Source organism: Corvus brachyrhynchos, unplaced genomic scaffold, assembly GCF_000691975.1.
Source record: "Corvus brachyrhynchos isolate BGI_N302 unplaced genomic scaffold, ASM69197v1 scaffold309, whole genome shotgun sequence".
NCBI classification, from domain to species: domain Eukaryota; kingdom Metazoa; phylum Chordata; class Aves; order Passeriformes; family Corvidae; genus Corvus; species Corvus brachyrhynchos.
In genome coordinates, this window is record NW_008240227.1 from 1,113,503 (window position 1) to 1,125,345 (window position 11,843).

The 11,843-nt window shown below is 44.2% G+C and overlaps 1 protein-coding gene across 1 annotated transcript in view; it reads right to left on the reverse strand.

Moving 5' to 3' along the window:
- Window positions 1–11,843, reverse strand: part of PSTPIP1 (proline-serine-threonine phosphatase interacting protein 1) — a 52,528-nt gene that overhangs the window by 32,718 nt on the left and 7,967 nt on the right. The window contains exon 2 of the mRNA XM_008641951.2: window positions 2,662–2,762. Coding sequence (XP_008640173.2) covers window positions 2,662–2,762 — 101 coding nt within the window. The remainder of the gene's footprint in view (window positions 1–2,661; window positions 2,763–11,843) is intronic.

An 11,843-nucleotide genomic window follows, 5' to 3' on the forward strand; every position in this document is an offset into this window, starting at 1 on the left:
ACAGGGTGCAAAATATGGTGACAGGCCACACTGAGGCACCACTTCTTTTTCATGTTAGATGAATGAAGTTTCATCAAAATGGAAATACACTCTAGACACATAATGCTGCAGAAGAAGAATAGATTAATTTTCTTCTGATTTGAGTATCAAGAAACACTTTTGTGTCAGAGGCTTTGTTTAGTGCCAGTGCCTGTACATCAATGAGAATTAGTCCAATGCTGCAGTCCAACTTTGCTTGCTCAGTACACAAGTATATCATGGGAAAAAAGTATGGCCAGCTTTTAAGCCAGTCCCAGCTCCTGAAACCTCAGGCATGGATGGGACTGGACTAGCCTAGGTCAGAGGAATTTGACAGGAGGCTGATACCATCTCTTCACATCTTGGTGCTGCTTTTCCCACTTTCCAGTACTCCTGCACACAGCTTCTAGGTTTCCCTGCAGCTGTCCAGTGATGGAACATACTTTGTGTTTTAAACCCGGGCTTTGTTCTGGAATACAACTTTCTCACTCCCAAACCTCTTAGGGTCTTCTCTGGGCCAGTTAGGGGGATTTGTGGTTGGAAAACTGATCGAATGTTAGTGTGGCTGTGGCCAGGGCCAGGGCAACTGGTTTCAGGGTAGCTGTTGCAGGAGTCCTTGTTGATACTCCAGCATGAACCACATGGTACGGGCAGCCCCTAGAAACAGAGGTTCATCCCATCCTTTGATCTTCTCCTGGGTCATTCCTATGAATGATGTGAGGACAAGCTGAAACAAACATCTGCCAGCAATAAACTGGAAATCATATCTTCAACTCAGTGCCCAGTTCTCTTCTCCTTTTCCTCCCCCTCAACATGCACGTACACAGACAGGCACACACTCGTACACACGCTCTCTGGAATGTGTTGGGGATGTAAAAAACCTCATGGAAACATTTGCAAAATGACTCGACGTGTATTTTTTCTTCTTTGTGGAAAGAACTTTGTGCCTCCACCACAATCCAGGAAAAACCTCATCCTGCAACTTGCAGAAGCCTCTGCAATGTTTTGGAAGGAGCACAGGCGTGTGTAGCATCCGATGCAGAATTGCACTGCCTGAGGCCTGCAGTGCAGTTCTGGTCTCTGCAAGTCATGAGGCACAAAGGAGCTATTTTAAACAGCTGCAGCTAAGCTGCCATCAGGAAGATGTGACTTCAGGACTGTGTGACGTGTGCCAATATAACAGGCTTCCACTGGCAGTCAAGAAAAGCAACTGAAAGAGCTTCAAGTTTGGATGGGAAACTTCACATGCTGTGAAACAGCCACCTTTGAGTCTGACAGCTCACACCCCCTTGTAAGTCCGAGGGCTTTAAAATTAGCCTTCAGAAAACCACCCTAAACCCAAAAAACTAGATGGGGATAGCATGGGAAGAAAAAGCAGGCTGTGACTGAGGAGGGCAGAGCAATATCCATAAGGTAACAGTGCTGAGATGAGCTACTCTGGGATTGCCTGCAGGATATATAATCCATATTGTGTGGTCTTTCCTACATGTCATGTGTGAGCATGTATGTGCCTCACTCTACATGCTGAAACTGTTGAAGCCACTTAAAAGCAGAACCAAATTTCAGAGATATTTTTCTAAGTCACACCTACAAAAATGAATGGCAAAGGAGCCAGAGCAGCAGTGTGATATTTTCTCACCCACAAAATGGTCAGCTGGCCATAGTTGCTGTTGAGCAGCACCAAGAAGCACATAAAGCAGGGACATAAACTACAACACTGTTACTTGAAGCCTGCTAAGGTTGGTGAATGACACAGACTAGTTTGGGTGTCTGGGTAAGGCTTTAGGTAGCATTTTATGTAGCTTTGTAGTTGAAAAACATCTCATTTTTGGTACTGGCAGGAAACTGAAACAGTGCCTGTGGCAACTGTTCAAAGCATGTTCAAAGAGAAACAAAAATGTGCAAGTCATTTTTGCCCTGCAGATGGGGAAACTTAAAAATGCTACTTGTGGATGTAGGTGCTACTGTGTGATTCTGGACCCATAATGAGGGGTCTTAGTGGAGCTCTGGTGTCACTGTTGGGGCGGTCACGACACACACGGACAGCGCCTCGGATAAAGTGCAAAAGCTGTTTATTAAACAAAGCAGCCTCTTTTATACGCTTTTTTGTGTGTTGTCGTTTGTGTTACAGATTCATTGGCTGCTAAGCTACTACAATAGACTTAGTGGCTACTACTAACTAAAGCATATAGTCATTGGCTACCTATGGCATAAGCGTTCAAGCATTCAGAAAAATAACAGGTGCAGATATGCTGCAGTTTTTCTCCTTCTATTGTTCAACTTTCTTGCTTCTGTTTATACTATATTCTTATGGATAAAAACTAACTGCTTTTCTTCTCACGGGCTTTTCTCACAAATAGAAGATGACCATGTCCAAATTAAGGCCTGTGAAGCCTGCAGACCTGCTGTCGGCCTCAACACTCTGGGTTTCTGACTCCTTCAACCTTCCCTTCCCTTCTCAAGTCTTCAAGATTTCTATTTGTTGTCTTCACATCACAAGGCTGGGATTCAAATCACTCAGGCTCATAACACTATGTAAGCTCATAACACTACCAAATTGAGAAACAGCCTCCTATTCCCTTCCAGATGCTAAACGGCACAAAAAGGAGGCTGTTCACACTTTTTTCACACTAATTTTCATACCTCTGCTTGAGCAAATCCTCCACATCTTTGCACATCTTCTTCCCCTCCAGTAGCCGCTGTACGAGCACCTCATAGCCGGTGTGGAAGGTGAATTCCTTGCACTGAAAACAGAAAGAAAAAGTAGAAACTGTTAAGCACATCAGTTCCTCTTACCTTAATTCTAATTCTTATTTCTTAATTCCTCTTACCATATTTCTAAAAAGAATGGTCAGAGTCAGCCCAGTACAAATACTGACCTATGGGGTAGTAAGTGTGCCACCTGGTCCGTGGTGGAGTGCTTTAATGGGAGGATTCGTAGCACAGGAAGACAGGATTTCTGTGTTCTACTCCTGGTCCTCCCACTGCCTCACAACAGGGTAAGGACAAGCCATTTTTCCACGGAGAGCCTGAGTTAACTAGTACATAGTGATAATGTTACTGAAAATGTAGTGGTGAACGTTTTCTGAGCTTTATGTTACAGCATTATAGTAAAATCACGGGCTGTGAAACCATAAAGAGAAGGAGTGTGTTCCTTCCCTCCAGCAGTTTATCTACAATACAAGCCCTTATATATGAACTGAATGCAGTTTATACATCCATCCACTGTCCCTAAGCAGTTACCATTTAATAAATGGGTTACTTCATCGCTTTCCACCACCACTGTGAAGAAGACAGCTGTTTAAGTTTTGGTACTTGGAAAAGATCCTCTGGCAAGCAACTGCTGGGCACTTGAGCTTGTGGCTTTGCTTCCTTGTTGCTGGGACTGGAGAGGAACAGGGGAGCTCTGGGGATGAATGGTTGTGGTTGATGGCAGCCTTGGTGCTGCTCACAGAGGCCTTGGGCCTTCTGTGGAAATTTGCAGATCTAAGAGCAGGTTTTTTTGATTCTTCAAGAGCTTGGATAAATTTCTGCAGACAATCCCTGTAAACCTACAGGTTGTAGCAACATTTCTAGTGCTACAGTTCAGTCCATTGTAGCAGCCATCACCCCTTAAGAAACAGGATCTCAAGCCCAAAATCTTAGTTTTCCTAATGTTTCCAAGGGCAATTTACACACACACATAGCAGAGAGGGATCCTGCTGTGAAATAAATGAGAAGCAGGAAGTTTTGCCATTCAGAGAGGAAAGTAGGAAAGGTTCTTGATAATACCCTGGCAATGGATCCAGCATTTACTCCCTCACCCTTTTTTGGGGGGGAAATTCCAATGGCAGAAGGCATCACCGCTGTAAACAAAATTACTATAAATGGCTCCCTCTGCCTGGCAGAAACTCTGGTCAGATGCTTCACAACCAACTCACAGCCCCAGCATTTTAACTGTATATTTTCAGGTGCAATCGGCTATATCCCAAAGCCATGTCCACAGCTTTCTTGTCCCAGAAATGCTGCCCATGAGGTAGGTGAAAATATTCTGTGGGTTGGTATAACCCCAGCAGTCAGCCACTGCCACAGGCATCAAAGGGAGAGTGATAAGCTCACTGTGAAGTTAGTCTGCCTTTCTGTTCAAGATCTCTCTTTGTTCAGTAAATGCTAAAATTCCCTTGGTGTCTTTCCCCACCTCTTTTAAACTGGCACAGTTGTTATACCGAAAGGATGACAAATTCTTTATGTCTGAGAGAATGCTTGTTAAATTCTCTAAACAGACAATGCAACAACGACTTGTTATCAACCCAAAAACACACACACAAACACAACAGTGTGCTGGGGGCAGCCAGATGGGCTGAGCCCATCAGGCAGTTTCATCAGGCCCCTAGAAGCATCACTGCCTCCCAGGTTCCTCTGGGTTTTGCTCCTCTGACTGGCCCTTGTAGAGGGATTTGGCTCCTAAAAAAGGACCTCCTACCACAGACATCCATTTAATCTATCTTAATTTTGAGGGGCATTCATCTCAAAATGTGCTATATTGTCCTCACTCGGTGCTCCTGAAGAATGTGGAGGCCCTGTTTCAGAAATGCCAGGGTCTGAAATCCAAACCAGGGCTGGCAGGCAGCAGCTCTGGCTGTGCTACAGAGCACGGGCTACAGAGGGAGGGAGAGGAAATGCCACAGCCAGGGTGAGACAACTGTGAGCTGCTCTGGTCGCTCATCCTGCAGCACTGCTTCTTAATTTCCAACCACAACGGAGCCATAAATCACTTAGGCCTCATCTTATTTACACAAATGTTTCCCTTTCATTTCAACAGCTCTATTTCTTCTTTCACGTGTTGTACAACTGCATCCCCTCTCAACCTCTTCTTGCACCCAAACAGACCTCCTTTGCCCTTTCCTGACATACTGTTCTTTCATCCCATTGATTCCTGTGTGTTGTTATAGCATCTCTTAAAGGCTGAATAAATCCCTGTTGGACAAGGATGATGCTTTACCACTCCAGTAAAGACTAAGTGATGCTTTGTACCATGGCATTAATGTCTGCTCTCTAAGAAACACTTTTGGCCCATCAGAGGATTATATTTGCCTTCTTCCACTATCAAATCATAGCAGTGGCACTTAAATGAACTATGATCTACAGATATATCTGCAATTCTCTCCTCTCCTGCTATTTTATTCAACAAGGTCTCAGAGTATATTGGATTTTTTCACTACTGATCTCTTACTCCCATTTTGTACTTTGAAACTCTGTTTTTTATCTGTTTTCTGTTACCCCAGGCTTGAAGGTTATCAGATACCTCCTGTACCATATTTCATTCTGTTTGTTTCGAGCACAGCTATTTCCAGCCCATTCTTCATGTCTTATGGCAGTATCCAGCACCTCCTGCAGATCAGTGTCTTTGCCCACTTTACAGTTCTTCCCCTGCTTTGTTCAGTCCCATTTTTTCTTATCTAGTTTCTTAAGGATTTCATGTGTAGCACCATAACTGAGCCCATATTTTCTTTGTCAAGACAATCAGACAGCAAGATTGTATCTCATTAAACAACCGTCTAGCCTTGCTAAGCTGTCTCGCCTCTATTCTATTTTCCATTTACCATTTTGTGTTATAATTAGCACCCACATTGAGTGGTTTCGCAAAGGGTGTTAAGCTGCGCTACTCAGACAGTGCTTGGTACTTCTCAGAAGGGATTTTGTAATGATTGTAAGAACTAATGAATAGCCAAAGAATGAATTTTTTTTTAATTTTCTTTTTAGAAATTAGAAAATATTCTTTAATTAGAAAATAAATATAGTCATTAAATGTGTAAACATCATTTGCTTATACTAAAATCTAGTTGCTTGGAAGAGGGCGATTTGACTCATCACCAGTAATTTCTCTCCTTGCCAAGAAAGGGATTCTGCTTAGTCAAAGCATGTGTGGCTGTGAAGGAGGATTTAATCCTTGTTACTAAAAAAGATTAGTTATTCCTTGTTGTCCAACAGGCCTATAATCACCAGTAAGAAAGTGCTTGACACAGGGATTTCAGTGTTGTGGGCAGAGTCATGTTGTCCTGAGATTCACCCCCTAACTCTGCACGTGTGCTCTGCTCTCTGCCTGGGGATTTTCTTCTTGTTTTCTTCTTGAAAATCGCAGGTAAAGGAGGGACAGGCTTACCCCTCCTCTGCCCAGTGACAAAAGTTGTTTCCCTCTGGTGCAATGGTTCCTTCAGAGACAAAAGAAATGTGAAAGGGAGTTCAGTTATGACTGAAACCTACAACTTCTGTGCTCTAGTTTAACCAGAACAGCTTTTCCTAGAATACTTGAAAGGAGGCATGGAAGCCTGCAAGCAGAGGTGATGACAGTAAACATGCTGGGATGCACCTTCTTCTTTCCATTTCTTTTTCCCTCTGAGGTTAACAATGCTGCTCCCTCCCATTAGCACTTTCCTGTGAGATCTGTGCCTTGGGACTGTGCCGTCCCTCCTGGTAGGAGTTTCTCCGTGGGTAACCACACAGGCAAATGTCAGGAGTTAATTGTGGGAGAGATTATTCAGGGCTGGCTCTGAGCTGGTTTTTGCAGCCATCAGGGAGCGGCTCCGAGGATTTTGATTTGGTAATGAAGGCTGCAAGGGAAGACTGGTGGTGTCAGTTCCCTGCCCAGAGGGTAGAAAGTACCAGGATTGCTGGGGGGTGACATAATTTCTTCTTACCTCCTGGTGGCACCAAGCTGAGTAACCCTGTGTCTTTAACTCACTGAGAATCAGCCCTATTCCAGAACACAGCCACTCTGAGCCTTGTGCTGCTGGGTGCCCAGAGGGAACTGAGAGGCTTTTTGAAGTGCAAGAGTTTACATTTTGAAGTGACAAGGCTACTATTACTATAATATCAAGGAGGAAAGAATACAGTGGACTGGACTGAAGCAAAACTATCCAAAGTCATATGCAAGGCACTCACTCCATGGTACACCCTGCACATCCAGCTGGTGATGGTCAGAGCGGCATGAGCTCATCAGGTCATTGTGGCTGTGCCATGGCAACTGTGGGCTTTTCTGTTGTGGCTGCTTTCCTTGGAGCGTTTCTAACCATCCTGGCACCTGGCTTGCTCATCCAGGACTTTATTTAGAGGTAGTTGACATACCACAACTGTACCTCTCCCTGCTCCTGCAGGATTAGCTGGCTTGGTAGCATTTTAGCATCTCCCCCAGGGCAGCCTCTGCTGCTGAAGCCGTGTGTCCTGTTTGGGGAGTGCCATGAACTCCACCCGGGCTTGCTGCAGTGCTCTGGGAGCTGCAGTGCTCTGGGAGCTGCAGTGCTCTGGCAGCTGCAGCGCTCTGGGAGTTGCAGCGCTCTGGGAGTTGCAGCACTCTGGGTGTTGCAGCGCTCTGGGAGCTGCAGTGCTCTGGGAGTTGCAGCGCTCTCGGAGGTGCAGCACTCTGGTGGCTGGGAGCTGCAGCGCTCTGGGAGTTGCAGCGCTCTGGGTGTTGCAGCGCTCTGGGAGTTGCAGCGCTCTGGGAGCTGCAGCTCTGCCTCTCAGCAGTAAAGGCCTCGTCCCAGCATCTCCAGCTGCAGAGCCTGCTCACCTGCTCTCTGTGAGGAACTGGGTCCAGGGGGTAACAGGGAGAGAAACCCCAGGCCACAGCACGGCAGTGGCACCACCCTGATGGGGAAGAAGGGCTGGAAATGGAAAAACTACACAGCAGACACTGGGTGCATTGCTCAGTACCCAGCAGGACAGTGCTGAGCTATTGTGGTGATAAACACAGCATCAAAATCCACACACATTACCTGCTCTGCACCTCTCAGGTGGGCCTGACTGCCAGCAGGCCTGGCACGAGCACTGACAGCTAAAGCAGAACTCGCAGGGGTTCTTTCAGCCTAATCATCCTTCATTTAGGAATTATTTGAAATGTATTATCTGCTAATATTCAAAAAATCTTTTAAAATCCCACATTTTCTCTTAAGTTTGAAAGTATTTAATTACAAAAGTTCATTCCTTGTCTTGGTTCCTAATGATATTTTTCCAAAGCTTATATCAGAAGTGTTTTCACATGGTTTTGGACTGAAAATGCTGAATGCTGCTACCTGATCCAAATAAACTTTTAACATAGATTTTCAAAGAGAAAAATAATTGAAACTGAATCTGTTGTGGGTATCTTTGGAATTTTTCTCTAAATCAAACTTTTTTTTTGCCTCGTATCTTGTTTAGTTTAGGTGAGCTTATAACAATTTTAGTAAAATAAAAACTTAAGATCCACTTTTCCAGAGTCAAAAAGGAAATAACTACTGGTGTGAGGAGGAAGTTTAGGGAGAACAGGGCACAGTGAAGTTTTGAACAAGCATCATTTTGACAATATCTTTTTCAACTGTCAGAAAGAAATCCTTTCTATCCACAGTGATATCACATATGATATCTCAGTCCTGGACTGAAAGTAAGTTTTCTGACTGAATTATATCAGTTAATTGCATTCTTGCATCATACCACTGGGTACTGGCCCCGAGTGTTTCTAGATCTTGTTCCCTTGATCTGCCAGTCTCCTTGTCAAGTGCTCTGCCAAGGGCTTCATATGTGTAGATGAGCAGCAAACAGATCTAAGAGGCAACAGCCAAACATGACTTAGAACCTCCAAGTACATTGGACTGGATATTTCCTATCATGCCATTGCTTTTCACTGTAATTCAATCACTTGCTTTGTGTTTCATGGTTTTTTCCCCCAGTATACTGATTTACCAAAATATGAATATTGATCTAATACTGATATCCAACTGAGACGGACAAAAACTCTCTAACAGTTTAGAGTTAGAAAGTGTATGTTTTATTTGGCGCCAGGCACTGCGTGGGATGGCTCCCTAAGACACAGGGCCCTGATCCAAGCAAACACGATACCTTTTATTTCCAAATATTATGAATATCCAAAATACAAATGCATATTCATAATGTTAACACCTCCCATTCTCTGCTTCATATGGAAATGAGCTTAAAATGTCATTAAGCATGCATAGTGTGTGTCCTGAATTGAGTTGGTGGTCTTGAATTGGGTCAGTGGTCTTAAAAAGATGAAGTAACCCATCTTCCCAATTTTGACCTTTTCGCCTCTCTGAACTTTAACAATCCTAATAACTTTAGTGACCTCTAAGTTTCCTCTTGCATGACTTTTGAACGGGTTCCCACCAAGGGAGGAAATTGGTAATTGTCCTTGTTCCCTATACTCCTAGATCCCTACACCAACTTATCAATGTTTCTATTCCTCGTTCTAAGCACAGCTAAGCAAACATACAAATGACAGATCATCAGTTATTTGGCAATCAGTTACTAACATCTTAAAACCTATTTCAGGTCCAGCTCTCCTAACTATTTTAATTAACTCTCACTGGGCCCAAGTTCTTCCTATTCTAACTAATTTCAACACAGCTAGCCTATAACTAAAATCTTTATGTTTCTTCTAAATATGTTTCAATACTTAAAAATTTCCTCGTGTTTCTAGAAATATATTCCTGTTACAAAGTGTTTTGCAAAGTTTATTGCTGTCTTCTGCACGCTCATGCTCTCCTGAAGTAAACAGGACAGCAGTGAGCACCACTACTTTGTGTGTGTGCTGGCCCAGAGAGTGCTGAAATCCCCTGTCCAGCTCTGCCTGATGGGGCTCAGGGGTGCTGGGGCCTTCGTGGCCATGCTGCAATAAGAGGTGGTTTGGTGCTGCTTCCTGTTACACAGCTGCTGTCCCAGCTCTGCTCACCGCAGTGCCACATGAAAGAGCCTTTTTTCAAAACTAACCCCAGCTTCTCTGCCTGGCCCTCTGCTGCCTGGCCCTGGGAATGTGCCAGCAGCTGAAAAGGCAGCTCAGCAACCCCATTCTGAGCTGAGCACACACGTGGGGGAAGGTCACCGTGCCCAGAACAGAACGGTGTTGCATCGGAAACCTCTGACCGAAACGTTCTCTCCTGACCAGTGCTGGGTGGGATATGAGTCCTTTTACATAAATGTTCATGTCACAGCCAACTGCTTAATGGGTTTAAAAGCACGTGCCCATGCTGTACTGTGTAAGAGCTCCTTTTTCCTATTGGCTGAAATCAGTTGGAATGGATGGGAATGTGATGGCTGCTTGTGCTTCCCAAGACTGACTACAGAATTTATATGAGCTTAAAAAAAATTTTCTTTTAAGTATTGATTTTTTTTTCTCACATAAGCAGAAAAGGCAAGGAAGAGTAGGTGGGTTGAAACTGGCTGTATAAGATCTCTGTCCCTTCTTGTAAATTCACTCTTTGTGTATCAGAAATATAAATGGTTGCTTAGGATGTAGGTAGGGACATTTTGGTGATAATTCCAGGAGTTGGCTTGGGCATTTTGCAGAGGAGGCTTAGTCTGCAGTTTGGCTGCAGCCCATTACCTAAATCTGACATGCAGTGCTTTTCATAGAGAGCAAATGGTATTTATTGCCAGGCAATAGCATAGAGGTGAACCTTGAATGGGACCCTCAAAAATCAGAAGGGAAAAAACACTGCCTTGCAGCATTCCAATTGCTGGGCTGCTAGACTGCCTCTCCCACTGCCCCTAGCGAGACTCTCATCAGACTTCAAACCTGCAGCAGCTATGACACTCAGAGATACAGCTGAAATTGAGATTCACAAACTGTACAATAGCACTGCAAATGACATCGGGCAAAACGGTCGCTCCCCAGTGGCCTTTTGCTCTTGACCCTGCGGGTTTTCTCTGAGAAGGAAATGGTTGATTTAGAGTTCTGCTGACAGGGGAATTTGCTCCTCAGCTTCCTGAGCCCGCGCCCTCCTCACTGGCATCCCGGACTGCTCATGTGTTATGTATTAGGCATTCTTATAGTCACAGCATATTGTTTGGTTCTCTTCACGTTTTAATCACCCCCTGATTTGCACAGCTACAAAGTGATGGCTGCACAAAAGCCTTCCTCCCTTTTGCAGGTGGTTTGCTGGCTGGCAGACTCATAGCATATAGGGAATAGCCTTTGGAAAGTCTCAGTTCCAGTCTACTAAAAGGACTGCTTGTGCTTATTATCTCCATTTTAGCTTCCCTTCTTAATGATTTGATTAAACATTATTCTGAGTCCAGTTCAGAGCCCCAGTGCTCCTGTGCTAGCAGAAGGAGAAAGAATCCAGCAGACAGATATGCACCACAACAAAAAGCATGGCAAAAAACTAGGAATCCATTCAGGAAATCCATATAGAACAAACTTCTGGAACACCTCTGTGATGGGGATAGTAAGAAATGGGACAGGAGGAAGCAGAATGCCTCACCAGTTTTAAATGGGAGTTTGATGTGGCTACATGACACCTGTTTGAGGTGGCAGCACCCCTTTGTATTTTCTCCATGTGGTGACTTCAGACAACAGCTAAATCTATAAATTAAAGTGGCTTCTCCTTGGGAGCCAACAGAGAGGCCAGAAGTGAGGATTTGTACCTGTCTTTCAGAAGGCACAGCACTGTTGCCATGGTGCTTCTGAAACATGACAGATAAACGTGTCAGTGGTGAAATCAGATGTTCCTTCAGTCTCCTACTGAATAACATTAGCTACACAAGAGAAACTGGAAGAAAAATAAGGAGAAATAGAATCTTTCAAGTAGAGGATACTTCTGTTTTACACAAAATAATGGTCAGAGATTACTCTTGTTTCTATTCCTCTTTAGTTCATCCGCTTCCAGGTTCCTTCTCTGTTATAAGAGGGCTCCCCTCCTTGTACAAGCACCATGGGCTCAGTCCCAGACCACAGTGAGTGAAACAACCTAAAACAACCCCAACTTGGTAAAGCACAGAGACAGCTGTCAACCAACCACGTCTTATAGAGCCACTGTGTCTTTCTCCTCCTTGTCTTAAAATGCTTAGAATTGTTT